At 49.1% G+C, this 26,995-nt stretch overlaps 19 protein-coding genes and 1 non-coding gene across 20 annotated transcripts, besides 1 other annotated feature; 6 read left to right on the forward strand and 14 right to left on the reverse strand.

Moving 5' to 3' along the window:
- Positions 1-30: 30 nt before the first annotated feature.
- ECU06_0720 (peptidylprolyl isomerase RRD2) lies at positions 31-774 on the forward strand (the record flags this gene model as incomplete). The annotated part of the gene is made up of 1 exon (NM_001041450.1): positions 31-774. The coding sequence occupies one exon, from the start codon at positions 31-33 to the stop codon at positions 772-774; it is 744 nt and encodes a 247-aa protein (NP_585828.1).
- A 32-nt stretch (positions 775-806) lies between these two features.
- ECU06_0730 (ribonucleoside diphosphate reductase) lies at positions 807-1,784 on the reverse strand (the record flags this gene model as incomplete). The annotated part of the gene is made up of 1 exon (NM_001041451.1): positions 807-1,784. One exon carries the CDS (start codon positions 1,782-1,784, stop codon positions 807-809), a length of 978 nt encoding a protein of 325 aa, NP_585829.1.
- Positions 1,785-2,045: 261 nt separating this feature from the next.
- On the reverse strand, positions 2,046-2,627 carry ECU06_0740 (uncharacterized protein; the record flags this gene model as incomplete). The annotated part of the gene is made up of 1 exon (NM_001041452.1): positions 2,046-2,627. The coding sequence occupies one exon, from the start codon at positions 2,625-2,627 to the stop codon at positions 2,046-2,048; it is 582 nt and encodes a 193-aa protein (NP_585830.1).
- Positions 2,628-3,179: 552 nt separating this feature from the next.
- ECU06_0750 (uncharacterized protein) lies at positions 3,180-5,828 on the reverse strand (the record flags this gene model as incomplete). The annotated part of the gene is made up of 1 exon (NM_001041453.1): positions 3,180-5,828. One exon carries the CDS (start codon positions 5,826-5,828, stop codon positions 3,180-3,182), a length of 2,649 nt encoding a protein of 882 aa, NP_585831.1.
- Positions 5,829-5,925: 97 nt separating this feature from the next.
- On the forward strand, positions 5,926-7,251 carry ECU06_0760 (uncharacterized protein; the record flags this gene model as incomplete). Its single annotated transcript, NM_001041454.1, has 1 exon — positions 5,926-7,251. The coding sequence occupies one exon, from the start codon at positions 5,926-5,928 to the stop codon at positions 7,249-7,251; it is 1,326 nt and encodes a 441-aa protein (NP_585832.1).
- Positions 7,252-7,335: 84 nt separating this feature from the next.
- ECU06_0770 (uncharacterized protein) lies at positions 7,336-9,672 on the forward strand (the record flags this gene model as incomplete). Its single annotated transcript, NM_001041455.1, has 1 exon — positions 7,336-9,672. One exon carries the CDS (start codon positions 7,336-7,338, stop codon positions 9,670-9,672), a length of 2,337 nt encoding a protein of 778 aa, NP_585833.1.
- Positions 9,673-9,793: 121 nt separating this feature from the next.
- Positions 9,794-9,857: a sequence feature.
- Positions 9,858-9,891: 34 nt separating this feature from the next.
- On the reverse strand, positions 9,892-11,667 carry ECU06_0780 (uncharacterized protein; the record flags this gene model as incomplete). Its single annotated transcript, NM_001041456.1, has 1 exon — positions 9,892-11,667. One exon carries the CDS (start codon positions 11,665-11,667, stop codon positions 9,892-9,894), a length of 1,776 nt encoding a protein of 591 aa, NP_585834.1.
- Positions 11,668-11,746: 79 nt separating this feature from the next.
- Positions 11,747-13,168, reverse strand: ECU06_0790 (uncharacterized protein; the record flags this gene model as incomplete). Its single annotated transcript, NM_001041457.1, has 1 exon — positions 11,747-13,168. The coding sequence occupies one exon, from the start codon at positions 13,166-13,168 to the stop codon at positions 11,747-11,749; it is 1,422 nt and encodes a 473-aa protein (NP_585835.1).
- A 190-nt stretch (positions 13,169-13,358) lies between these two features.
- On the forward strand, positions 13,359-14,180 carry ECU06_0800 (uncharacterized protein; the record flags this gene model as incomplete). The annotated part of the gene is made up of 1 exon (NM_001041458.1): positions 13,359-14,180. The coding sequence occupies one exon, from the start codon at positions 13,359-13,361 to the stop codon at positions 14,178-14,180; it is 822 nt and encodes a 273-aa protein (NP_585836.1).
- A 60-nt stretch (positions 14,181-14,240) lies between these two features.
- On the reverse strand, positions 14,241-14,609 carry ECU06_0810 (uncharacterized protein; the record flags this gene model as incomplete). The annotated part of the gene is made up of 1 exon (NM_001041459.1): positions 14,241-14,609. The coding sequence occupies one exon, from the start codon at positions 14,607-14,609 to the stop codon at positions 14,241-14,243; it is 369 nt and encodes a 122-aa protein (NP_585837.1).
- Positions 14,610-14,667: 58 nt separating this feature from the next.
- On the reverse strand, positions 14,668-16,338 carry ECU06_0820 (uncharacterized protein; the record flags this gene model as incomplete). Its single annotated transcript, NM_001041460.1, has 1 exon — positions 14,668-16,338. The coding sequence occupies one exon, from the start codon at positions 16,336-16,338 to the stop codon at positions 14,668-14,670; it is 1,671 nt and encodes a 556-aa protein (NP_585838.1).
- A 62-nt stretch (positions 16,339-16,400) lies between these two features.
- Positions 16,401-18,833, reverse strand: ECU06_0830 (uncharacterized protein; the record flags this gene model as incomplete). The annotated part of the gene is made up of 1 exon (NM_001041461.2): positions 16,401-18,833. One exon carries the CDS (start codon positions 18,831-18,833, stop codon positions 16,401-16,403), a length of 2,433 nt encoding a protein of 810 aa, NP_585839.2.
- A 99-nt stretch (positions 18,834-18,932) lies between these two features.
- Positions 18,933-19,505, reverse strand: ECU06_0840 (RNA polymerase II subunit A C-terminal domain phosphatase; the record flags this gene model as incomplete). Its single annotated transcript, NM_001041462.2, has 1 exon — positions 18,933-19,505. The coding sequence occupies one exon, from the start codon at positions 19,503-19,505 to the stop codon at positions 18,933-18,935; it is 573 nt and encodes a 190-aa protein (NP_585840.2).
- A 47-nt stretch (positions 19,506-19,552) lies between these two features.
- Positions 19,553-19,993, reverse strand: ECU06_0850 (uncharacterized protein; the record flags this gene model as incomplete). The annotated part of the gene is made up of 1 exon (NM_001041463.2): positions 19,553-19,993. The coding sequence occupies one exon, from the start codon at positions 19,991-19,993 to the stop codon at positions 19,553-19,555; it is 441 nt and encodes a 146-aa protein (NP_585841.2).
- A 31-nt stretch (positions 19,994-20,024) lies between these two features.
- Positions 20,025-21,236, reverse strand: ECU06_0860 (uncharacterized protein; the record flags this gene model as incomplete). The annotated part of the gene is made up of 1 exon (NM_001041464.1): positions 20,025-21,236. One exon carries the CDS (start codon positions 21,234-21,236, stop codon positions 20,025-20,027), a length of 1,212 nt encoding a protein of 403 aa, NP_585842.1.
- An 81-nt stretch (positions 21,237-21,317) lies between these two features.
- On the reverse strand, positions 21,318-22,982 carry ECU06_0870 (uncharacterized protein; the record flags this gene model as incomplete). The annotated part of the gene is made up of 1 exon (NM_001041465.1): positions 21,318-22,982. One exon carries the CDS (start codon positions 22,980-22,982, stop codon positions 21,318-21,320), a length of 1,665 nt encoding a protein of 554 aa, NP_585843.1.
- Positions 22,983-23,049: 67 nt separating this feature from the next.
- Positions 23,050-25,098, reverse strand: ECU06_0880 (uncharacterized protein; the record flags this gene model as incomplete). Its single annotated transcript, NM_001041466.2, has 1 exon — positions 23,050-25,098. One exon carries the CDS (start codon positions 25,096-25,098, stop codon positions 23,050-23,052), a length of 2,049 nt encoding a protein of 682 aa, NP_585844.2.
- A 96-nt stretch (positions 25,099-25,194) lies between these two features.
- Positions 25,195-25,773, reverse strand: ECU06_0890 (uncharacterized protein; the record flags this gene model as incomplete). Its single annotated transcript, NM_001041467.1, has 1 exon — positions 25,195-25,773. The coding sequence occupies one exon, from the start codon at positions 25,771-25,773 to the stop codon at positions 25,195-25,197; it is 579 nt and encodes a 192-aa protein (NP_585845.1).
- Positions 25,774-25,888: 115 nt separating this feature from the next.
- On the forward strand, positions 25,889-26,778 carry ECU06_0900i (ribosomal 60S subunit protein L5; the record flags this gene model as incomplete). Its single annotated transcript, NM_001415663.1, has 2 exons — positions 25,889-25,891; positions 25,918-26,778. 2 exons carry the CDS (start codon positions 25,889-25,891, stop codon positions 26,776-26,778), a joined length of 864 nt encoding a protein of 287 aa, NP_001402247.1.
- Positions 26,779-26,873: 95 nt separating this feature from the next.
- On the forward strand, positions 26,874-26,945 carry ECU06_0905. Its single transcript has one exon. It is a non-coding gene; the product is annotated as a tRNA-Trp (tRNA).
- The last annotated feature ends 50 nt before the right edge of the window (positions 26,946-26,995 follow it).

Below are 26,995 nucleotides of genomic sequence, written 5' to 3' on the forward strand. Positions count from 1 at the left end.
GCTTATCTCTCGGAAGCAGACGACCCCACAATGAAAAACGGGATTGACTTCGTTGAGACCGAGGCATATGCAAGGATATACAACTTCATCCTGATGGTTGATGACTCGATCAAGAACTCGGAACAAAGACAGAGCAAGCATCACATGGATGTCCTTGCAGACATCACCAGAATTGTAAGTGAGACCGAGAAGGATCCGTCTCCACAGAGATATGCAAACATGGCTGCAAAAACGGTGTTCAAGAAGATATACGACACATACGACGACGAGTACCTGAGGAACTCGTTTGGAAACCAGATCCGGCTGGACTACGGAACCGGACATGAGCTGAACTTCCTGTGCTATCTTTACGCCCAGTACTGCAGGGGAAGCATAGGAATCGACTGCGTATTCACTATCCTTGTAAAGTACTTTGAGATCGTCAGGCTCTTCATAACGAAGTTCAACCTGGAGCCAGCCGGGAGCCATGGAATGTGGGGGCTCGACGACTACCAGTTCCTCCCCTTTCTCTTCGGGTCCTCGGAGCTCTGCAACACAACACTTAGATTCGACGAGCTTGACGGCTCCAAATGCTACTTCGTCGCAGTGGAAAAGAAGCTCGGAGGCTCCTCACGCATCCTCAAGAGCATCATGGATAAGGACTGGGCAAGCATCAATAGAGGAATGATCAGGATGTACGACGATCACGTACTCAGAAGAAGCGTTGTGACCCAGCACTTCATCTACGGCGAGTATTTAAGAAAAGACAGGAGCCAGGCTAATAAAGACCTTTGAGATCCACATAGCAAACCATTTAATCAGCCCCGTCAGAAGTCCACATCTATCCTGAACGAGTCGTTTCCATTCTCAATCCCCACAAACGCCTTCTGGTATTGCGACTCCCTCTTGTCAAAGAAGTTTGTCTTTCCGACCAAGGAGATGTTCTCCATGAAATCAAACGGGTTGGTGGCATTGTAGACCCTCTCCTCCCCAAGATTCTCCAGCAGTCTGTCTGCCACAAACTCTATGTACCTGCACATCAGGTTGCAGTTCATCCCTATGAGATTCACAGGCAGGCTTTCACTCAGGAACTTCTTCTCGATCTCGACCGCATCCATCACAACCTCCTTTATCCTGTTGCATTTCTTCTTCAAGTGGTAGTGGAGCAGACATGCAAACTCGCAGTGCAGCCCCTCATCTCTGCTTATCAACTCGTTCGAAAACGTCAGCCCAGGCATAAGCCCCCTCTTCTTCAGCCAGAATATCGATGCAAACGCCCCAGAGAAGAATATCCCCTCCACACAGGCAAACGCCACAAGCCTTGTCGCGAAGTCAGAGTTCTTGTCCTCAATCCACCTTATTGCCCAGTCAGCCTTTTCCTTCACAGACGGGATGGTCCTGATCGCGTCAAACAGAAAGTTCTTCTCGTCGTTGTCCCTTATGTAGGTGTCAATAAGCAGGCTGTACATCTCGCTGTGGATGTTCTCAATCGCCATCTGGAACCCGTAGAAGAACCTGGCCTCAAGCACCTTGACCTCCGTCGAAAACCTTTCAACCAGGTTGAGGTTCACGATCCCATCAGAAGCTGCAAAGAACGCAAGGACATACGAGATAAAGTGCCTCTCCTTTGCATTCAGTTTCCCCCAGTCGTCAATGTCCTTGTCCAGGGAAACCTCCTCCACAGTCCAGAAAGAACTCTCCGCCTTCTTGTACATCTTCCATATGTCATGATACTTTATCGGGAGCAGCACAAACCTCTCTTCCTTGGGATCAAGTAGCAGTTCAGTTTCCTCTCCATGGCTCATGTAGTTCTTCCCACTGGACCGGCGATCTTCTTATATACTTTTTTTTGGAGGGAATATCTCCCTCGACATTACCGCTCCCCAATTACGACAGCATGGCTAATTGGGCTATTAAGCTCCACCCTTTATGGCCATTGCAGCAACCCAGCACGGACATCTTTATAGAAAAACTAAAATAGTAAATATGCGATTAGCAAAATGATAAAAATGGATTTCAATATTATATTCATTCTTTCATCATAAATATTTGGATGTTATCGATTCCTAATCAAAATCGATAAACTTCTCCTTCATAAATGGTAATATACGTCTTCTCGCGTTTGCAAACCAATTGTCTATCTGGGACAACTTTAAACCAGTTTCTTTAGAAAGCATTTTTTTTTCTATCTTGGATGGATAAGGATAGGTAAGATGTTTCTTTAACCATTTTCTTAGAATTTTAGATATTTCTTTTGGAAAATTGATCCTTCTAATGACCGAGTTGCTTGCAAATAAACCACCTGTTAGTGAATGATTATGCGTAGAAAATTTGTCTGAACGTAAATACTGCTTTTCTACTTCATTCATCACATACATGATACTATTCATTTCTTCTTGAAAATTAACACACTCTAAATCAAAGATAGAAATGATGTTCTTTTCAAATAGCAATAAGCTTTTAAATTTCTCAATAATCAAAATCAATATCAGCTTGTGTAACAAACTGCTCCCAAGTAGATCCGTACTGTGATAGGTTATACAGTCTTGTTGAATTTTAAGTATAATTTCTTTCAAATCATGATCGTTTATACTACTTTGAAAATATTTTTCTTTTGCTATTAGTATCTCGTTTATGTGCCGCATCATATTTTTGGTTTTTAGACATCGGTATTTAAAATACAAATTGATGGCTTATGTTAAATGATGATATGACAATAATTAACGTTATAATATACGCGATTCTGTAATATATAACGTAATATCTTGTCAAGATCGTCGAAATCCAAAGAGGTATAGGATAAAACTTGATCTTTATAAACAATGAATTTAGTATGGTTGCTGAAAGTTCCTATAAAAGAAAATATAAATAACAGAGAATCATGTGTGGAATTTCTATGTCTCTATTTACAGTAATAGTTTAAAATTATGGACGTTTCTCTTATCCTCTTTATTTAGATTTTTATATACCATAAAATAAGAAAAAGATGTAAGTATGATAGACGTTAGAAAAAAATGTCTGGAGATATCTGAGCCCATAAACAATAGCAGAACCCACCCAATCTCAATTTTATTGTACTTCCTGGGAATCGATGCTTTGAACTTATAAAGCACAACTAAAAAGGAAGAGGGGGGTATTTATTTTCATACTTTTGTAGTAATAAAGATTTTAAATGTTGCTTTAAGTTTAAACCAGATGATTTAATGAGCGAATACTCTGGAGACATACACCTGGCCAAGTATTTTGCCTACAGACAGATTTTCTTTGGAGATCTCCTTGACGGCCTCAACAACTTTCTCGTCGTGCTCCTGGTCAACTACCCCTCTCAGGCACTTGTCCCATATCTCGGTGCTGTACAGCACAAAGTTCTTCTTCCTCTCTCTGAAAGATGAGATGACTCCGCTCTTGAACTTCTCAAAGTCCTCCAGACTCATCTCCTTGAAGTATCCCTCTAGTTCCTCAACAAACCTCCTTATCCTCTTCTCCAGGAACTCCACATCCTTCTCGCTCTGCACAACAAATGTTATGTACTGTTCATCGTCGATGTATGTGACATTGGATATTACCACGTATCCGAGCTCCTCCTTGGTCCGAAGCTGATCGAAGAACATTGCCTTGCACGAATGGTGCACAAGATGCGCCACTGCCACGTCCTTGTGGTTTCCATACCTTCCGCAGTAATAGCTCAGAGCACATGCATTATTTCTCTCGTCACATGTATTTATATCACACCTGTACCTCCCGTCAAGGAGCTCATTTCTCCCACAGCTGTGTATCTCCTCTTGCTTTGTCAAGACATGCCTAAACATCTTCTCTGCATCCGAATACTCGATGTTTCCAACCACAAACATCTCGAGGAAGAACTTTCGGCTTAGTCTCGACTTGGTGTCCACAGAGTCCAGTCTCTCCATTGCCTCCTCGGCCATCAGATGTCCTGGGACCTTCATCCACTTCATTCCGTCCCTGCACCGTTTGTAGGGATTGCTTGTTCTTTTCACCTCCAGCTCATTCCAGATCTCTTCCTTGATCAGATGCCTACGCGATCCATCGGGCTCGCCAAACAGAATGTCAAAGAACATCCGGGACACCTCGACGCTCATGTGGTTGAAGCACTCAATGCGGATCTCCACTCCGCGGGACTCCACTCGGACATCAATCTCCACACCAGTCTTGTACAGAGACCCATCATATCTTTTGAAGAACTGGTCCTTCGCATTCCTGGCTAGGAACATCATGTTGACTACATCAGAACTGCTATTCTCTGTCCTTATCAGATACCCTGCAAAGACCTTTGGGACCTTGTAAGAGTCGTTAAATAGATAGCTGATCTTCCCGCCTGGAAGCTCCTTTGTGAGGATGTCTGAGGGGATTTCGGTCCTTATCATCTCCCCCTCCTTCCACTCCACAACTCCCGAGTTCTCCGCATCGATGTCTTCTGCCTCAAATATCCTGTCCCCCACTCCATATCTCACTCCGTATATCTCCTCGCGCATGTCAAACGTCCCTGCATCCTTTGCAATATGGAATACAACCCATCTTGAAAAGTCTGCCATCAGAAGGACCACTCCCCTGATCTCGTCGCCGTCAAACCTTTCAAAGCAATGCTCATGATCAAGGACATTCTCGACAGGATAGAACTGCATGTTTACTGCAACTCTCCTTGTCTGGTACATAGGATCGTCCTTTTCATCGTACTTAAACAGATACCTGGACCTCTTCTGGAGCTCGGCATACTCATCCAGGCAGACCGGCATGGTCTTGAGATACTTCACAAGCTCCAGCACGGCCTCTTTCGGCCTTTTGTTCCCGGCCGCAGATAGATGCATCGTTATTATCATCACCGAGTAGTCTGTATAGTCGCACAGGTCTCCCTCAACTTCCAGAACAAGCCCCATGTCCTTCACCTTACATGCAAATCCCTTCGAGTCGTTTCTAAGAATCATGTTCAGCACATATTCATACGGGTTGTTCTTAAACATCTTGTATCCAGATTCCACCGTCATCATAACCATGATCGACCTTGTATCGGCAATCGGCTGTATCCTTATCCACCTGTTTGTATACTCTTCGTCAAACACGCTCCACCCCTCATCCAGCCTGCACTTCCGATCCTTCTTATCACAGCTGTCCTCCCCGTGCCCTTTGGGAACTCCTTCAAACTTTCCCAGCAGTTCCTTCAGCTCTCCAGGGCTCTTGTTCCCATAGATCACAACACACATCTTGTCACTGGAATACTTTCGACTCCAGAACTCCTTCATTTCCTCCCATATCCCGTCCCTCCTCAGGGTGTCGTAATTCCCAGTGCTGAATTTGGAGAGCGCTTGTTCCTTTTTGCAGCATTTCTTCATCATCCTCCACGTTCTCCACCCGTCGTTGTTCAGCCCATTGCAGAACTCAGAGTTCACAGCAGACACCTCCCTCTCCACAGAGTCTCTCTTCAGGAGCGGTGACTTGAAGAAGTCTGCAAACATGTCCACCGCCTCTTCAAAGGCCTCGGGCCTAACATCAAAATAGTACACAGTCGCCTCCCCATAGGTCGTTGCATTATATCCTCCGTTATTCTTCGAGAGGAAGTAGCTAAGTCCATCCTCGACAGGATACTTTTCGGTGCCCATGAAAAGCATGTGCTCGAGGAAATGTGCAAGGCCCTGAGCATCTGCGGGATCGTCAAACGACCCAACCCTGACAGAGACTGCACAGCTGCACTTGTCCAGCCCTGGATCCGACATGATCAATGCCCGCATCCCATTAGGGATCTCTACATACTCGTACCTTGTGGTGTCCGTTAGGTTTTTGTGGACCATCCTGATAGATTCTAAACATCTTGCAATAGTAATCAAAGCATTCATTGGGTCCCTTGCACAGGTTCTTTATTTATAAGTAAAATTTTGCTTGGGCACTTACCTACGAAGAGAATAGGTGGCCACTCCATGACCCCGGAATAAGATGGGGACTGCAAGGGAAATAAGAAAGCACCAGATGCTGGCGCATGGACTGACAGGGCTTGAGGCAGTGGTACTGGTTGCAGCGGTGGGACAGGTTGCCAGAAACCCGCTGGGGATCCTTTTGAATCCTCCCAAAGGCCTGCTGAGGAATCTATTTTCTGCACGCACGGTGATGCTGTGGGTTGCCACATATCTCTATCTTGTGAGCAAGATTGCTCAGGCAGATAGAAGAGCACGCATGGCAGTTCTCCTTCGTTATTTCGTGTCGCAGATGATATTTCTTCAGTACTTTGCCTGCCTGTCCCCGAACGCCTGCATGAACGACAGACTCGCAGCACTTCTTCCGGTGAATCCCTACTCTGCATACAACATGGTTCTCTGTGCATCCTCTGCGGTGCTTTTGGCATATGCAGAAGAGGTGCTGTGGACGAAGGCGAGGTACACACAGGTCAGAGGATTGGTTAACTACATGAGGAAGAGTATGGGTGCTGTGGTAGCAGACATGCTTTGTCTTTACATGGCCAGCACTGGCATGGCGATAGCATGCATGGGCGTGTATCTGACGATCTCAAGGACTCTATTTCCATGGATGCGCTTTATTGTTCCGTTTCGGCAGGCACACGGGAGACCATGGGGAGGACCTGGAAGTGTTTTTCTTACAAATGTGTCCACTGCCATTTACTTCTTTCTGACGAGTGTTGTGGATAGGCTGCTGGTCTACAACATGTCGGTGATGAATCTGGGCCTGTGCGACTACTGCTACAAAGAGGAGGAGGATCTGAGTGTTTCGAGGCTTAGGTTTTTCCAGATATCGGAGCTCTCAATGAGGTATCCCCAGGTTCTCCGAAGACTTGTAAGATCCAACAGAAGCGTGGTGTCTCTTGGGCTGTACATCCGTCGGGAGGAGGCGGAGATTCTGAGGACTGTGGAGATGATGAAGAAAGAAAGGGAGTCGCTGGAGTCGAGGATGTGGTTTTCTGTTCCTCAGGTCAGCCAGCCTTTGGACAAGCCGAAGGCACTAGTGGTGCAGAAAAGGATACAGTTTGTAAAGAGGATAAGATCGTACAACTTTGTCGAGATTCTTGCATCCCGGGTTGTATATCTCTACAGGATCCGGGTTCTAACCAATAGATACAAGGGCATCGGAAGATCGTTCTTTCTGGTGAAGAGCTTTATGAAGTTCCTGGAGGAATACAAAGACGGCTACCTGCCTCTTAGGGACCTTGATGAGGAGTTTGGTGATGTTATGAGGCATCTACATGGCGAGGTATCTGATGCAGAGAAGGTGATTGGCCGGAGCCTGGAGTCTGGGATGTTCTGCAGGTAGTTACTGTCAATAAAGTTTTGAGCCTCTACATATTGCGCAGTGGTTTCATCTGAATGATAATTGAGACAGAGAGGTAAACAAACAATGGGGATCAAGGATGCGTTTGGGATGGATGGAATAAGAAAGCTCTTTAACGACGACTCATTTGTGGCGAATCCCCTGGGCAGGTCGCAGATTGTGAAGTACATTTCGTCGTCAAATATCAAGAAGCAGATCCAAGGAGCAAGGAGTCTGGTGAGTCGGATGCAGTGTGGAGAGGACCTTTTTGAGCTTTGCAACGACGTCATCAAGGCGACCGACACCAGGGATGTGGAGTTCAAGAGGATGCTGAACCTTTACCTGGTAAGGTACACACAGGGATGGCCGGCAAAGCAGCTGATATGCATCAACACAATGCTGAAGGACTTCGGGGACGAGAGCAGTGAGATAAGACACTGTGCAATTCAGGATAGCGGGCTGTTGGGAGATGGGGCAGTGATAAAGAACTACATCAATCCTCTTAAGGAGCATGGGACGAGTGGATTGGCTGAAACAAGGCGGAAGGTTGCAGACTCGCTGCGCAACTACTTCCGGAGAGATCCAAGGCTGTTCCATGCAGAGGGTCTTTGTGACCTGCTGAAGGACCTGGTGTTTGACGAGGATGCAGACGTGTGTGCATCTGCGCTGAGCAGTGTCCGGGTTCTCGAGGAGGAAACAAGAGTCCTGTCTACTGAGGAGATCCACAGGCTTCTTAGAGTTGGCATCGAGTCTGGGAATAGGGAGGTCCTTGGGAGTCTTTTGGAGGTGATGAAGAACAGGGCGGAAGACTTTCCTGACCCTTCTCCGCTGCTCCAGCTGCTGAGGTCTTGTTGTCCACGAATATTCTATCTTGCGTCCTCTCTGATCATTTCGATTGATCCCTCCTACAGGCAGACTGTATTCGACCATCTGCAGGGATTCTTTGACTCGAGTGACGAGAAGCTGTATCTTGTGCTTGATTATGCAGAGTCCCTCATTGAACATGTAAGCTACGACAACTCATGCTTTGCCATTTATCACAACGATAAGAGGTACAACAAGGTGAAGAAGCTCAGGCTGCTGTTCAGAAAGCTGGATGCGGTTTCTATGGAGGAAATAAAAAGGCAGTGCAGGGACGGAGAGCTTCTTGGGACGATTCTGCAGGAGTCTCTTAGAGCGGATTACCTGATAGAAGAGCCGTTTAAGGACGCCCAGAGGATGGATGAAGTGATTCGGGTGCTCTATGATGCAGACTCGATCGCCGAGAAGTGGAACGGACTGATCAGGGAGTTTTTGGCAGGTGCAAGAGGAGTACAGGAAAGGCAGAAGTATATCTATCTCTGCGGAAGATATGTCGACAAGATTCCCTCTGAGGTTGTGAGCATCCAGGACCTGAACATCCCATCTCTCACAAACGAGACCATTAGGTTTTACCTTAATCTTCACAGGCGGGGGGTGCTTTGCCTGGAGGAGACCCTAGAATATCTACGTATGTTGCAGAAGACCTCCAAGGACAGGGTCAAGATGGTGGCCAGTGAGCTGAAGGCGCGGGGGATCCGGGTGTTTGGGGCGTTCTGTGACACCAAGAAAAGGGATCTGAATGGCACTTGCCCGGAAGAGCCTGCAGACACAGAGTGCAGCGAGAATGTCAGCTCGATACTTGACATCAAGCCCTACTATGAACTTGAAGAAGGTAAGCTCATTGCCAACGACTTTGAAAAAGCCCAGTGCGAGCCATCTGCTGGAGAACAGCCTCTGTCCAGAGGGTGCTTCTCCTCTGAGAGAGTGGGCGAGGATGTCGACCGTGCCTCTCCTGTAGTTGAGGACAGTACAGCTTCTTCCGGGCACCCCCAACCCTCTGGCCTGTTCTTGAGGAGGGAGGATGAGGAAAATGTCTGGTTGCGGTTTGCCGAGAGCCAGCGATCCACAGGCGACAGGAGGGCTTCTGAGGAGGAGTCCACAAGACTAATAGATACGGGCGGGCTGAAGGGGATTCTCAGCATTGCCGGCGACGAGGTTGTCCTTCAGGTCGATGTGCTGGAACGCCCATTGGTTATTTATTACAAATGCAAAGGAAGGCTCAACAGCATCAGGATCGATGCAGAGGAGACGTTTCCCCTCTTCACAGTAAACCTTCCGGTCATCAACTCGAAATTCAGGCTGACCATAGGAAAGTCTGTCTACGAAATCCACCTTGGCATTAGGAGCTTGATGAGGCCGTGCGAGTGCCAGAAAGATGAATTTGAGAAGAGGTTTAAGGAGCTCAGGGACTACATCCTCTTGAAGGAGTTTAACATGGAGAAGACCTATGTTGTGGACAGCTACTCGTTCTCCTTTTCTGTCCTTGGATCGAGATTCTATGGAAAGCACCTTGACGGCCAGGTGATTCTGAAGGGCCCCAAGAGGCTGCTGGGACTCTTTTAAGTAGATCAAATAAACAGATAAAGGTAGGATTTATTCCTCAATAACAAGTAGATTCCATCTTGGTGGCACAGGAAGTGCCCTTCCGCCCAATACCACGTGGAGGTGCAGAATCACATCGGACACTGAAGTCAGATTTTGCTATATCGTCAGTCGTCAGTCTGGGGCGGCAAATATCATCACTCTTCAGGGGGTCAGAAACGCAGAAATTTATATAGACGCCTATTTATTACCAAACCGGCCCATCACAGACTTTAGCACTGCATCGTGGTGCTTGTCAGAAACCTCCCGCTTCAGGTGCTCGCGGCAGAGTCTCCTGAGCCCCCTGCTCTTCCCCAGTATCCTGGACATTGCATCCGGATCCAGGTACAGGATTATGTCGACTGCAGGAGGACCAATCATCTCAAAGCATTTTGCCACACCCTCCACCATCTCCTCTTGCTTCCATATGTTTCTCCTGACCAATCTGGACAGAAATGAAACGACAAAGTTCTTCAGGTTCGGGAACTTCACCAGAGTCTGGATCAGTGTCCTCACAATCAGGAGGGGCAGCTCCTTCTCCAGAGTTGTTAGGGTAAACAGAAAGTCGCTCTCGCTAAACTTCGGAGACTTGAAGCAGAGGTTGAGAATCCGAATGGCCTTTGGGACATCCGAGATTCTGTGGGCAAAGATCAGAAGCTCAGAACACTCCACAACCTTCAGGAAAACATTCAGAGACTCGTTGTCGACAACGTAATCGGGAATGTACTTGTACACGTCAGACTTTTCCAGATACGGAAGCAGGCCATATATAAAACGGCTGTCCTCCATATAGTTGTCCAGCAGATAGACCCGGAGCTGGCCCCGGACCGCCCTTCTTTTGAGAACAGTCTGTATGAGCCTCTCCTTCTTCTGCTCATCGCTGATAGACCTGACAAGGTCAACCACAACAGTGTCCTCCTTCTCCTTCAGCAAGTCGACAAAGCTGTCCATGGCTTCCTGAGAGTCAACTGCGTCCAGGGCAAGAGGCAAAGCCTGGTCATTCGACCTGGAAACCTCAATCAACTCCTGCCCACTCAGCCTAAAGCAGGAGGCATAGTCCTTGAGAGTCTCATAGTTCTCCCGGAAAACCCCGAGAATGCTTTCTCTCCCAACATCTACTCTCTGCTCGGAAATCATCTCCACAATTTCCTTGACATGGATTCTCCTCTCTCTGATCAGATAGTTCAGCACCTCGACCGACTCGTCGGTTATTCTCTCCACAGTCTTCTTCACATCAAGTGCAACAAGGCATTTGATGATGTCCACCCGGAAGTACTGCTTGCTTTCGAGAACCAGGCCGACCATCGACTCATAGACATCGCGGTTCAGGAGATATGCATAGAAAAAAAAGGAGTGGGCATACTTCTCATTCTTACTAACAAACGCCAGGACCTCCGGAGAGTCCTCAACATCCAGCATCCTCACAATCCTTGAAATGCTTGCATCTATTGCATCTTCTTCCTTGATTTTGCCGAGAAGACTGAAAGACTCGCTGACAGGACTGGGGAGCATCCTTTCCTTCTTCTCGTGGAAGTACGTCTGGACCGTATTCTCAATCTCGGCGTTGCTGCTCTTCACAAGAGTCTCGAAAACAGTGTCAATAAGAAATCTGAGAGGGTCAAACTCCTTCTTCGCCTCCTCCACCTTTCGTCCACGCACCTCCGTGAAGTCAAGCAGCTTCATCTCAGAGACAAACTGCCTAAAGGCATTTGGAACCATTTTGGATATCCTCTTGTTCAGCACATGCACGTGGTAGTTCAGCGACCTCTGTGCATACCTCGGGCACTCCATCCCCTTGGTCTGCGCGTGCCGAAGATATGCAAGCAGGATCACTGAGCTGCTTCTGTCCAGAATCTTTGAAGCTGTGCAGAAGAAGTATACCATCTCCATCGGGCTCATGTTCCTGAGATAGAAGATAAGAAGTGTCAGGCCCTCTTCGGAATACCTCTCCACCAGGTGGTATCTTATCCTTTCCATCGCCAAGGCCCCTGTGATCAGATCTTAAAAGATGCCCATGGGACAGAAAACTAGGGAACTCCAAACTCAGCGCATTTACTTAAGGATAGAGCCTGTTTGGGTCTCTGGGGAATAGCGAGAAGCATCTTATGTCTCCCATTCCAAAGTATGCCTTCATCAACCTCTCAAGCCCAATTCCACATCCTCCATGGGGAGGGGCCCCGTACTTGAACGACTCCAGGTACCCTCCTAAAGAAGACGGCGATATTCCATGCTCCTCGACATACTTGACGAGGTCCTTGTAAATGCTGACCCTCTGGGCCCCAGAGAGAATCTCCTGCCCCCTTAGGATGAAGTCGTATGACCTTGTTATTCCCTTCTCCTCGTCTCTGTATGTGTAGAACGGCCGCGTGGATATCGGATAGTCCTTTATGACAAAGATGTCCACCCCGTGCATCCTTCTTACAACAGATCCAAGCTTTTTCTCACTCTCGCTGTTGAAGTCATCCTCGTACCCCATCTCGACACCTTCGTTCAAAAGAAGGTCCACACATTCCCTGTGCGTGAGGACAACAGGGTCCCGCCTGTACTTGAGATCCTCAAACGCATGGAAGGCCCTGATGGTCTCCAGCTCTTCTCCATACTCCTTCTTCAGGTTGTCGAAGATGCTTACAAGCATTGAGTGAATAAACCTGATCACGTCGTTGTAGTCCGTGCATATCTCCATCTCCATGTCAAGCCCGACAAACTCGCTTAGATACCTGTTGATGTTCGACTCCTCGGCACGGTACACATGGCCTATCTCATACACCCTCTTGAATCCCCCCACAATCGCCATCTGCTTGTACAGCTGGGGACTTTGTGCCATAAACGCCTTTCTCTTGAAGTAGTCCACGCTGAAGAGATTGGCTCCTCCCTCGCTTGAACTCCCAATCAGCTTGGATGTCTTTATCTCCATAAACCCGTTCTGTCTGAGATAGGTCCTGAAGAAGAACATCACCCCATCAACCACCCGGAAGGTGGCCCTCGTCTGCGGCGCCCGGAGATCCATTGCCCTGTTGTCCAGTCGGATGTGGTATGCAACATTCTGAAGCGTCGGGTTCTTCTCCCTCTCCTCAGCTGTTGCAGAGACGTCCTTCATGGCAAACGGCAAGCTCTTGTCCGCAATGCTGAGAACCCTAAACCCGAGGATCCGGACCTCAATGTCCTTCTTGCTGCACCCAGATATCTCCATCCCTTGCTTCACCACCCTTCCCCTTATTTCAATGTAGGATTCGTGCGTCACCTTCCTAAGTGAACTGAACTCCGGCATCGTCAGGCCTCCAGAGCCATCAGTAGGCTTTTCGCACATGCACTGAACAGTGCACCCACCGTCTCGCAGAACAATGAAAATATACTTGCCTGTACACGAGGACTTAAACACAAACCCCCGCACACTTACACATCTGCCATCAAGGCTTCCATCCAGGTCCCTTATCTCGCGCATCCCGTCCACAGAAATCTTCGAAAGCCGTTCTTCCATCAAGGGGTTCAAACCTTCCACATACTTGCATCTTCTCAGAAACACTCCCAGTGTCTCGGGAAGAAAGAGCAGTCGTCTGCTCCGCAAAGCCAGAATAGGAGATTCATAAACACGATTAAGGAACTCACCAATTTATTAAGGAGTCGAAAGGAGAGAAGGAAGCATAAGTATCGGAAAGCATGGGCTTCCAATGCAGAAGAACCCGCAAAGCGTGGAGAAGGGAAAGTTTCCCCTCGAGCTGGTGATAAGCATAGCCAACTTCCTTGTTGCTGCTGCACAGATCGGATACAAGAAATTTGGAGAAGCCAAAGGAGACAGTCTTGCAAAGTTCTCAAAATTTGTCACCGCAGCTGTTCTTCTAGTCCCGATCTTCAAGATCCTTCACCAGCTGCGCAGATTCGCAAAGGAGGAGGGGGGCAGAAAGATGAACAGGATTAAGATCCTCTGCATGGTAGTATACCTATTGGCTCTCTCGTCTGCCATTGCATTGCTCTTTATCAAGCCCGACCGGTTCGACATCGAGAAACAGGCCATGGCAGTGTCTATGGCGTCGCTGCTGGGAATGGTTGTTTCAAGCTCGCTGCTGGACTACAAGCGTCTCCCCAAAGGCAACTATGTCGACTACTTCATCATACTCGCCTCCCTTGTCTTTGCTGTCAAGCTTGCAACGCTTTTTCCACCTCTCAGCAATCATAAGATGGCTGTCGATATAGCACAATCAGTCTGCATGGCCGTGGCGCTCCTTCTTCCAGTCGTGCATAGCCTTCTCTCCCCGCATAACATCTTGGAGCCCGTCTCTCCAGAGGACTTCGCTATGTTCAACACCCTGAGTATGGTTATTCTTGTTCTTGGTATTGCCATAGTAGCATTCCCGTACATACAAGAATGGCTCTCCAACAGAAAACCCAGCCAAAGTTCAGAGAGCATGGATACACATACCTCGGATCCATCCAAATCTTCCAAAGGTCCGTATGAAGGACCGCAGAAGGAGCTCGAAGGTATTAAAGAATAAGGATTAGTCCAAAGAATAACTGCGTCCTACCCTACTAAGGCGATGAATAAATATTACTGGTCACTCAATCTCCGCAAACATCTCGTCAATGTCATTAGCATCCTCAATACATTCAGCTTCGCTTACTAAGTAATGAATCCTGGAGCACAGCCCCAGGACAATCAGTGTGTACCCGACAAAATACCCGTCTGGAATGTTTGATGTTGCCAGGATATACAGCTTCTCCCCCATTCTGAGAACCTCGTTCCTTTTGCTCCGAGTCCTCTTCAGCAGAAAGGAACGGCAGAGTCTTTTTAGGTGGACAAGCTCCCTGAACACCTTTGATCCCCGATGTCCGTTCCTCGACTTGTAGACAACCATGTCCAGAGTCTTCAGTTCTTCTGCCAGTTTGGAGCACCCCACCTCCTGCCCGTGCGTTTCCGGGGTCATTCGAAGGGGGTCCAGGGCAGGGTCTTCAACAACCGCTCCCAAGCGAGAGGAGCCTGCATCAGTTGCATCTCTTGATGTTGAACTGGCACAGGGTCTTCTGCCCGGCAGCCTGAGAAGACACCCCCACGTTCTTCAACTGGTTGCTCCCCACACCCAAGGACTCAAGGACATTCAGCTTTGATAGAAGCTTGGGCCATACATACTCGTCGATGGTTCCCTTTGCAACCAGGTATATAATGTCGACACTACTCTTCTGCCCGATCCTGTGTATCCTATCCTCTGCCTGAAGAAGAACTCCTGGATTCCAGTACAGCTCTGCAAATACCACCGCCCTTCCTGCAGTAAGCGTGAGCCCCGTGCTGCACGCCGTGATGCTCAGCAATGCAACCATTACCTCCTCATTCTCCTGGAACTTCTTGACCAGCAAGTGCCTGCTGGTGCTGGGTACCGACCCGTCGATTCTGATCATCGGAACATTCCTTTCTGCAAAAAAGCCCTCGAGGCTCTCCATCATCTCTGTGTGGTGGCAAAAGACGACAAACTTCATGCCCTTCTCCACCATCGTTGCCAGATACTGCTTCACGGGATCCACCTTTAACCCAACAGCCTCTCTGTACTGCATAACTACATTTGTATCCACACTTTCTCCCACCAGGTCCTTTCTGGGATCGTCCTGCCTTCCCGTGCATTCCAGGACAACCTGCCTTCGGAATTTCGGAGGTAGCTGCCCCAGTACCTCGTCCTTTGTTCTCCTGATCATTAGGAACTTCCGAAGAACATAGTGGAGCTCCTCGGCATTGCTGCACCCCTTATAGTCGTACCACTGCCCCACCTTCCTCCCATTACAGTATCTAGCCCCATACTCTGCAAACCGCGGGAATATCGTTCTGTCAACAGCCGATATTATAGGATACAGCTCCAGCGGTCTGCTCACTGCAGGCGTCCCAGAGAGCAGCAGAGCCCGAGATACCTTCTGCAGTAGTGGAACTATTGCCTTTGTCCTCTTTGTCTGCAGACTCTTGAGATAGTGGCACTCGTCGGCAATCACTACGCCCGCCCCGCAAGCCAGCACGTTTGCATGGCTGGAAGCCACCTCGTAGCTCACAACCCCGATCTCCTGGCCAAAGTCCTCCTTTCTTCTCATCACCATTGCCTCCATTCCCAGGAACCTCCTACACGCATCGGCCCAGTCCTCAAGTAGAGATGCTGGGGCAATAATCACCAGAGGCCATTCAGCCCGGTAGTAGTATGCGACGGCAAGCGCCTGGATCGTCTTTCCCAGCCCCATGTCATCCGCAACAATCATTCTTCCTCCTCTATTCAGAGCATGCTCCACCCCTTCCCTCTGAAACGGAAGCAGCATGCTGTAGATCGGCCCAATAAGCTCAAACTTCTGCCAACCCGCTTCCTTCCTGGCAATCCGCAGCACCCCCTTAGGAATATCATCAAACACAAGCTTATTCCTCCTCAGCTCCTCTTTCACGGCCACATAGTCTCTTCCACTTATCCTCCACTCATTGCCCTTGACGTCGTACACACTTTCGTCCAGCTTGCTCAGTGTCGTAGACAGCCTCTTGTTGGACGGCCGGAGCACCACGTCTCCATCTCCATTCACATAGACCCTAATCTTGATGGGTTGCATCTTCTCCCCCTCCTTTCTGTCGTCCAGGCCTTCCCCCGCTCCCCTCAGCCTGGCTTCGAATGCTCTCCCCCATCTCTCTTGCTCCATAATCCCTGGAGATCCAGCCCAAAAAGAATAAATAGCCGAAGACACCGCTTTATTAACAAAAATCACTCCTCGTCAATGTTCACAACCCTCCTCTCAACCAGGTAGTTCTCGTCCAGGAGCCTTTTGTAGAAGCCCTTGTCGCTCTGGATGCTCTGCCCAATCTTCTTGGACACAAAGATCGTGTACCCAACAACCACGCTTAGGACAGCAAACTCTCCATTGCTCAGCCCAAGCAGGAGGGTAACCGCATTGTACATGTACCAGATCCCAAACACAACGGAAATAAACGCATTGATCTTGCAGAGCTCCCTGATGAGTGCCCTGAAGGTGTAGTTCTCTGGCGACGAGCTTAGAATCGTCTCCACGATCGAGGTCGAGCTGAAGAAAAACAGGAAGAGCCTCAGAGGACGCATCTCGCTGATGCTTGTCCCATCGTTAGACAGCACAATCACCATCAGGCTTCCAAACAGAGGATACACCGTGTTTATGTAGACGTTCACAATCCCATGCTTGCACAATTCCCCAGCCGTCTGCAGCATGCTCTTTTCTCCTCTAATGCCACTCATAGCTACATGGATTACAATCCATGACAGGCGGAAGAGGAATGCTAGTATTAGATAGAGCAGTACGTCCCCCGAATCCCGGATATATGCCTCTGCATTGATTCGCTCCATAATGTGCTTGGCGATGACCATATACCCCGTGTAAAGGCCGTAGAAGCACAGAACAACAGATGTGATTATCAGGGAGCATCTCAAGCCAAACAGCTTCGGGACATAAAAGATCGCAAAGTCGGAAGACGGGTGGGTGTTGAAATACTTGCAGATCTCTCTCTCCGTCGGCCTTCTTCCTTCTCTTGCCTTGATGTGCTGCCTTCGGAAAATCTTGTTCTTGTTGGCACACCACATCAGCATCTGCTTGTCGTACCTCTCCATCTGTGCGTTGTAGAGGAAGTTCTCCATTCCGAGCATCCGAGCCTCCAGTCTTACAACCTTGTTCAGGCCCTTTACCACATAGTCGCAGAATATCTTGTTTGAGTACAGAAGCATTGTAAAGGTTTTGTAACTGAGAGACAGCTTCAGGAAGCTCCTTACCGAGAACCTTATGCCCATCTCGCCACATGCACATCTGATTACCATAAGGCCTGCCCCGTAGAATAGGGTGAAGAATGCTAGGTAGCCCACAAGGCGGAGAAGTATCCGGGAGACCCCTATCTTCGAGGCCTCATACAGCTCATCCATTCGAGAGTCCTCGTCGTCGGGAATGAAGTGGAGAACCCCTGGCCGGAAACATCTCTTGAACCTGAGGAAGATGTTTCTTATTACAATGCTGAAGGTGTATCCAATCGACATGTGGAATATAAACGAGATCCCCATCTTCAGAGGACTGCTATATTCGTTGTCCAGGTGCAGTGCATACATTCCCTTGTTCATTATGTTTCCAAACATGTAATGAAGAACTAGCCCAAACGTCAGGTTCATGAAGAATATGTTCAGAAGAATTATGAGATATATTTTCATGAAGATGCATATGTATCTTATCCTGCCGATTCCAAGCCTTTTGCGGGCATGCTCAGTACAGCTTGTCACTGCCCAGAATGCAACTCCAAATGCCACCAGTCTGGAGTACAGATCTCCCAGGCCCATGGAAGAAAGGAATGCGCCAAAGGACCCATGGATCCGAGGAGTTGGAATGCATCTGCTGGCCCCATATATTACAGATATGAACGACACGGGGAGAGTCATCCCAGATATTCCAGATACTATCGGCCTGAACAGGAAGCTATTCATGGGGTCGTTTGACCTCCTGGGACGTACTCCTTCAACGTTGCGAGACCCTGCCATTTCCCTGGAAGTAGATACATTGGAGTCCGAGGACAGGTCTCTGCCGATCTCCCGGGCATGCTCCCCTTGGGGCACAGCAGTGGATCTCTCCAGCTGCGCAGACTCTCTGCTGATCGACTCCAGTATTGCCCTTGGATTCATCAGCATCCTCCTCCTTCTTCTCATGTCCTCTCCAAACTTCTCCCGGATCTGGTTGAGCAGGCATCGGTTCACCTGTGCCAGCCACGTCAATGGAATCCCGACCCCCAGCCATATAAGGCTGTTTCTAAACCCAGACCCGCCGTCGGTGTCACATAGCCCTGTCGACACTGCAAAGAGATATCCATTGAAATAAAAAACTCCCATCCACTTGACCATCTGCAGAATGCACCATGTGAGCACAATGGTTGCCTTCCATCCAACATCAGCCACTCCTCGGATGATTATGGATACCGGAAGTATCTGGGGCGTGTCTGGCTTGTAGATGTCCTTGAACTTGTACTCGTAGTGGCATATATCGCACTTCTTGGTTCCAGAGCACTCCATCCACGACATCAGGCACTCTCTGTGGATGTACTTTATTGTTCCAGAGCACCGGCATGGATTGCACAGCTCGTCTCCCCTTATGTCTCCGGTGTGGCATATTTTGCAGCTTCTCTTCTCCTCGTTCATAGGGGTATTCTCTTTCTCCATGAATCAACTTGGCCCCATGACGTGGAGGGTCTACAGAAAAAACACCAATGAAATCACGGAAGCTTTATTGGCCATGGTCTATAAATTCACAACAGTAAACAGGAGCATAACCCCTTTCCTCTCAAAATATCTCCTCAGCGCCGAGTCCACTGCATATTCCAGTCGCTCCTCCTCCTTTGCGAGGACATCCTCGACAAACTCAAGTATCTCCTGCGCCCCAGCAATTGCGTCGGACGGCGTGTCCCGGATGTCGAAGTTCACCATGAAAAAGCACTGTGTGCACGAAGGTGCATCTGCATAGTACTCAAATATGCTGGTAAACACCCTTTCCTCGCACGTTATCACCAGGTCAAAGTCCTCGCTCCTCTGGAAGAAGTTCTCCGGTCTTTCCTTTACACCCATGTTCCTTTCCAATAGATACAGAATCCCAGACTCCCTGTAGTGGTCTTCGTTCTTCATGCACAGGTCGTCGTAGATCTGCTGGTATGTCACTCCGAAGTTATACACATTGGGCTTGTCCATCGTTTCGCCGGGAAGCTTTATGACGGGATTCGTGCCAAATGATTTGACAGGAATTCCCTTCTTTGCAAGCAAGTCGTGCGTCTGCATGCTTCTGTTCTGGTTCATTGCACAGGTGACGGCGAGTTTCATTAAGGGCATCCGTCCATACGAGGTAAAGCAGGAGCCCTGCCCATAACTTAATCTGCCGCAGACTCCTGGTCATCATCAGAGCTTTCCATGCTCGAATCGTTCAGGAATCTCACCATGCCCAGTGAAGGGAATGGCGGGAAGTACAGGTCGGTGTTTTCATATCCCGGCGGATGCGATCTGTTCCGTCCTACAATCTCGGAGTGCGATACCAGGCCCGCAAGATCAACATCGAACTCCCTTCCATTTTCCATCTTCTCCATCGTCCTGACCTTCTCCTCAATCCCTAGGAGTTCGTCGTACACTCTCCTCTTCATCCTAAGAGCCTCGCATGACTTCTCCTCAATAACGGCACCCCACCTATGGCTGTTGAAGGCAAGAGCCTCTCGGGTAGAAAGCCTCTCAAGCTCCGCGTAGGACATCTCGTCGTTGATATACTTCCTGAGGCCTGCCAAAAACTCCTCGCTGACCTCCCTGTACAGCCTATCCATCAAGGGATAAAAGATCAAAACCATTAAAACTTTATTCCTCACTCTTGCCTTCCTTCCTCTTCGTCTTTCCAGACTGCGGGCTCCCATCCTTCGCTTTCTCCTCTGCCTTCTTGGCGCCCTTTCTTTTCTTGCTTGTCCCCTCAGAGGCCTCGGAGGCGCGCTTCTTTCCTCTGATCGAGGCCTTCCGGGGAGTCGCTGCTGCATCTTCCTGTGGCAAAAGCCTCATGGCGCTCGACCTTCTTCTTCGTCCTCCGCTCTTTTCATCAGGCTTCTCCTTTCCAGCCTCATCACCCTCTTCCTTCCCTGCCTCGATCCGGCCAATCACGTCGGTGGCAATGGCATTCTTCATATCGCTGGATGACAGAACCTCCTTGACCTCGTCCCTGATGTCTTCCTTCACATCCTCCATGAAGTCCTTCTTCAGATCTTCACGCAGCTCCTCCTTGATGTTGTCCTTGACATTCTGTTTTAGCTCGTCAAGGCCCTCAGATATCTCTACATACTCGTTCCTTATCTTCTCCTCAACCATCCTTTCGGCGCTGTCCAGAATCTCCTTCTCTATCATCACCTCTCCAAGATCCCTGGGATTCTTCTTCCCTATCGATGGGAGCACAGGCGTGTCAACCACGCATTGCTCAATAGACTCCTTGATCTCCCTCTTAAGCACTTCCTTTTGCTCCTCAAGAACCTGCTTCACAGAAGACACATCCTCAATCTCCTCTCCTTTACACAGAGAAACACTGACCCCGCCGACCTTGTTCAGCGCAATAGAAACAACCGCATCTCCAGTCACATCGTCCTTTCCTTCCATATCCCTCTCAACCCTGATCTTCTTTGGTGACCCAGAGCAACTTCTCTTCTCTCCCCCTTCCCCCCCTCGGTTCAGGTAGCTTAGCTCCATCGTCGGCTTTCTGATAATCTTGTCTTCATCAACAAAGTCCCCAGGCTCCGTCAGAGAAAACACAAACCTGTACCTGTTTATCTTCAGCACATCTCCAAACCGAAATGCATACACAGACTCCTTCTCAAGAGCTTCATCATTCAGAAACACGTTGTTCCCAAACACGCGGATCTTCATGTGGTCAAAGTACACAAGCACATGGCTCTCCTCAACAGACGGATGCTGCAGGCGCACATCTGCATCAAGCCCACTTCCTATCGTTATCTCAGACTCATTGGTAAATGCAACACTTCGGACCTTGTCATCACTTCCCAGCGATTGCAACTTGTACTTCTCCCCCATCACAATTCAAGGGCTTTCCAGGTCTTCACATATCCACACCAAACAAACATGCACACCCTACGCCAAAAACATCACAGAGATTTATTCAACTTTGATTATAATACTCTTCTCCACATTTCTATTTAGATACTCTCCACACCCAACAAACACTTTGCACTCACACGTCTTCTTCAGCTCCCCAACATCAATGCTGAACCTGACATTTGCCTTCTTCTCAAAGTCGTCCACAACCTGTATCTTACCATAAATCACATTATCCACAGTCAGCATCACAATCCACTTGACAGAAAACGCCTCCTTCATAAAGGGCGCATGCACTATCATCTTGCCGCCCTTGTCCGCCACATCTCCCTGGCATCTCCTGTCCAGAGTAACGCTGACAGTTGCAATCGACCCCCCAGGAATAACATACACAGTTTGCTCGCACTTCGCACCCCGCACAGCCTCCTCAGAGTCGTTCCTGGTCGCCAGATCCTCAGCCTCAGAAACATCCGAGTCAGAGCTGTCGTTCTTGATGGCTCCAGTCTCAATCACAGACGCACTGAACTCGCTTATCTCAACCTGAGGAATGCTGTTGTACACATTCAGAGCCGACTCCCGATGCTCTCCTCCAGGAATCGCTCCCAAATACCCCTCGGCAGACACCCTCTCCTTGCTCTTCTCCTGGATAAATAAGTCTTCAAACCTCACAAACGGAATCTGGAGCAGGAAGTATCGAGGATCAAACACCGCCTGGATTATCATCGCCTCGAGAACCACAAGATTCTTCACAACATTCCCGTATCTCTTAGCAATCCCAATCGCCTTCATCCCCTCTATCAGCCGAAGAGACACCCTCTGGGCATACTCAACATCGCTTCTTGCTGCCTGCCCAATCCGGAACAGATGGTCCATCAGCACAAGATACCCCTTGTTCTCCTTCCCGCACTCCTTCAGCGGAAATGCAAAGTTGCTCTCAATCCTGCCTCGGAGCCCCTCAACATTACTTTTCCATCTGTACTCAGCAAACTCAACAGACCTTGCCATAATAAGAATCAGGCCTGTGTACATCTCAAGAGTACATTTCCCCTGGTTCATCCTTCCGTCAATCCTCTCATAGAACATCTCCATCGTGACAAAATTCACTCCCACCTTGTTGAGATCACGGATCTCCCGCCATCTCCTGTACGCCCATCGCGGGAGAAACACCCCAAGCAGCAGCGAGTACATGACAAATGCATACATCCCCCTCCTGACAATCACCTTGGGAATCGCAACTATCTCCCCAGTCTTCGACTCGCTGTTCAGCCACGCCTCGTATCTCTTCTTGTTGCTGACAAGCCCGTACGCCTTGTTGACAGTCTTCTGCTTCTCCTCATACTCCGACCGCAACTCGGGAGGCGCCTTGCTGAGGTTGTACTTCATCAAAAGCATCCGAAGCCTCTTCTTAATCTCCCTCTCCCCCGTGTCCTGGTCAATTCCAAGCACCTCAAGAGGATCAAACCCCCTTCTGTACTCAATCTTCAGAGTCCTGATGTTACTTATCAGGTATGATATCACAAGCCATGCAACCGTAGTAAACACCTTCCTCTTCGTCTTCCTGCTCACATTCTTGTTCCTGCATCCATGGCAGGCACATCGCACTCTCCGAAGAGGAGGGGTCTCAATCAAGTCATATGTCATGTATAGAGCCACAGGAACTAGCATCGATAGTACCAGATAGCTCGATGCAAGCCCAGACTCGTCGTACTCATAGTCATATGCCATAAGGGCCTTTGTTGATTTCCAAAAAAACAAAAATTTAATCTCTATTCATTCAAGCCTTCATCTCCCCTCAGGGAACATACTCCAGATAATCTCCATCAGCTCTGCAGTATTCCTTCTCAATAAGCTTCTCAACCGTCTGCATCACTGCCTTCTCGTCATCTCCAAACTCCTCCCCAACCATCCTGCACATCCTCAAGCTCTCAACCCTTTTTTCCCGCTTCAGTATCCTCATGACCCTGGCCTCTAGAACGGCATCAGAAGAAGACCCCGTTGCTTCTGTCTCCCTCTTGGCCACAGCCTCCGAAATCTCTGCCTCAAACAGATCCACCACCTCCTCAAGCATCCCAGACCCACCATCCCCATCAAGAACCAGGTTATGTTCAGAGTCCAGAAGGCATATCCTGTCCCTGTACTTGTTTCTGATATACCCGTATTCCCTGCAAGAAAACATTCGGTTCAGCGATAGAACCCCGTCCGTGCACATCACAAACCCATTCGAGAGGAGATACTCAAGATTCTGCCTGAAGCCAGTCCCTCCAACACACCGCTCCAGGTCAGACACTCCTCTGTCAACATCCAGCCACAGCATCACCACTACCTTGTCGGTGTTCATGCGGAAATTGAACCCATTCATCGAAAACACCATCGGCGACAGGCTGTGGCAGCACAATAGCTCTCCCCGAGGATACTGCGCCATCTTCGGCTGCGATACAATCCTCCACACATCCCTCAGAGGAGGTGGGAGACTCTCTCCACTTGCCCTCAGGTCGTAGAATCCCTTCGTCAGAAACCTGGTCTCCGTAACAAATTCTGTTGCCTGCCCTGCTATCCTGAAGCTGTTTCTGACATAGTTCGCCTGGTTCTCATACATAACACTCATGCATCTGCTGATGCTGGCCCCAAGGTGCTTTTCCATCGACAAAACCAGCATCTCCTCTCTTTTCAGGTTGCTCTTGCAGCTCATAAGCCTCCTTCTGGCGTCCCGTGCTATCTTCCCAACAATTACTTCTTTGCTGGACATCAGGCTCACAAACATAACAAGAGCCTCCATCTCTCCCCCCATCTCCTCTCCGTTCCTCACTGTCCGGTCAATGTCTCTATAAACCTCGTCCTCAAACCCGAGTCTTCCAGACATGTGCAGGTGCTTTCTTATCTCCTCTCTAAGGTATGGAACTAGCTCGTCTTCACGCATGAGGTTCTCTTCCATCTGCCTGCAAATATTGAGATACTCCACCACCAGCTCTCGGAGACTCCCAGCCCCCAGCACCTTCTTCCTTAGAATCTCCTTGTACTTCTCGTCAATCCTCGCCATGTACTCGGGCTCCATGAAGTGAACAATCTTCACATACAACTTGAACTTCTCAAATCTCTCCATCTTGTGCACAAGCAGCCCCAAGACGTCGTCAAACCTGTTGCGCACCCCGGCTGCAATTCCCTTGTACAGCCTGTTGTTGTCTGGATCAAACACCTTCGATGCAATGTATATCTCCAGATACACCCTCTTAAGGATCTTGTTGATTTCTCCAGTAAAGTCCACCAGGGCCTCAACCCCATCAAGATACCGCTGGATCATGTCCTCGTACTCCTCAGATTCGTTGCAGAAGAACAGCATTCGCTTGAGAAGCTTGACCGTTTCTCCCAGCCGCCCAAAGTTGTAGTCCCTGCTGCCCCGGGAAACCCCAATTTCAAAGAAGATCATCTCCTTGGCCTGCGCCATCATCCTTTCCATGTACCTTCTGTAGAACACAGTGTATCCCAATACGCGGACATCCTGGATGTGCCCATCTCTTCGCTCCAGACTGACCCTGATGAAGTATCTCTCCAGGTACGAATAGGCGCGGGCTACAAGATCCAGGGCACCTGAGAACTCAAGCAGCTGCCCATGAAGGGTCTTCAGAGACGTAAAGCACCTTAGCCGATCCACATATGACACCATCGTCCTCTCTAGGCACTCGTACACCTTTGCCCCCCTCGTCTCAAAGGCCGCCGCTGTCTCTGTGCAGTGGCTGTAGATGATGTCATATACCTCCATGAAGTCTTTCGACGAAAATGTCCTGTGGCCCGAAAGAAGCAACATCGTTAAGTCCTCCAGCCTTTCAAACTCCTGCACATCCATTCGTGGGTGATCGGCAATAAACATAAATGGTTCCCAGTGTGCGAAATTGATGGATGGAGAAGCATCGCCTTGGACCCCCGAGGCCAAAATATACCACTACATCGAGTTTATTTTTTCTCTTATCATGTCCTCAAGGTCGCAGAGCTGCAGAACGCTGAATCCCTTCGCTTTCGATGAAGCAAATATGCTGTAGAGATCGTTGTATTCGTTCAGAAAATACACCAATATGCTCTCCCGGCCCTCACTCTTCTTCCCCTGCTTGGCTATCAAGGAGCTTTCTAGATGGAGGTAGTGGAACTTCACATTGAACAGAACCGTCCTGAGGAACGTGCCAGCCTCTTCCTCGCCAAGCTCCTCCATCGCCTCTGCAATGTACTTTGCAAGGCCCTTCCACCTGCGGATCATGTCAACAACCCTGCATCTGGCAGATTCCTCCATGTATCCCTTTATGTACATCAAGACTATCTCCATGAGCATCTTTGCCCCCTCGCGCCTGGACTCCTTCAGCACCGCACCGACTCTGGCCCTCAGGTCTCTGGCCCTCCGCACCGACTGGTTTGGTTCTGCACCCTGCTGCTTCTGGAACGTTCCGTATCCAAGCCTGTCGATTTCTGGGTCCTTGAAGATACCCGAGTCTACAAGTCTTTTTATCCTCGGGGATATGGAGCCGTCCATCCAGGGGATATGAAATGGGCCGTTAGCAATTATTTGGTGCCACACATTCGGAACTCCGGGGACAGAGCAGCAGGCCCAGATGACGATATCTTGAAAATTTTTCAGCCCCGAGAAAATGGTAAGTGGTAGCGACGTAATTTTAAGAGCAATGCAAAGGGAACTAGGAACTACCACAAGAACTTCCAGGTGAAGAGGAGGAGAAGGCGCGAGGGGAAGACGGACTACAAGCACCGGACGAACATGATTCGGCAGGACTCGAACTCATGCGGGTCTGTGAAGCACAGGCTGGTTGTGCGGATAACAGGCAGCAGGGTTATCTGCCAGATTGTTGCGGCGTACATGGACGGAGACAGGGTCATGGTGTATGCAGACTCGCGTGAGCTTGAAAGGTATGGAATCAACTTTGGGGCAACGAACTACTCTGCAGCATATGCGACTGGGTTCCTGATTGGAAGAAGGGCGCTTACAGCGATGTCTCTTGACGAGGTGTATAGGCCGAAGGAGATTGACGGCACGTACAGCGTCACCAAGGACATTGATGGGGAGAAGAAGGCGCCGAGGGTGTTTCTTGACATTGGACTTGCAAGGTCGACGCGGGGGGCTCGAGTGTTTGGGGCCCTGAAGGGAGCATCTGATGCAGGCCTGAATGTCCCACACAGTGCGGCGAAGTTCTATGGACACAAGCCGGACGGGAGCTTTGACGCAAAGGAGCTGCATGACAGGATCTTTGGATACAACATCTCTGAGTACATGAAGCAGCTTAGAGACGGAGACCCCGAGAAGTACAAGACTCAGTTTTCCAGTTACATCAAAAAGGGCATTGATCCAGAGGAGATTCCGCGAATCTATAAGAGTGCTTTTGACAAGATTGCAGAGGACCCGACAAGAAAGAAGAAAGAGACAAAGGACTATTCCGGGTTCAAGAAGTACAAGCAGGCAAGACTTACATATGAGGAGAGGGCGAAGAGGGTGCAGGCGAAGCTTTCTGCAGCTGAGGGCGAATAAATTCTTTTTATCTTGAGCTTTTTACTCCTTGAGCCCAGGATGGGGGCTCCGTGCTGTGCCTGATCAAAAGACAGGGGATGCGGGCTTTTCTTATAGACGGTGTGGCGCAACGGTAGCGCGTCGGATTCCAGTCCCGAAGGTTCTAGGTTCAAATCCTGGCTCCGTCACTTCTTTTTCTTGCTGCCGTCCTAGGAACGTGGTGTTGCATTGTTCCTCC

The sequence above is a fragment of the Encephalitozoon cuniculi genome, chromosome VI (genome assembly GCF_000091225.2).
Source record: "Encephalitozoon cuniculi GB-M1 chromosome VI, complete sequence".
Taxonomy (NCBI): domain Eukaryota; kingdom Fungi; phylum Microsporidia; family Unikaryonidae; genus Encephalitozoon; species Encephalitozoon cuniculi.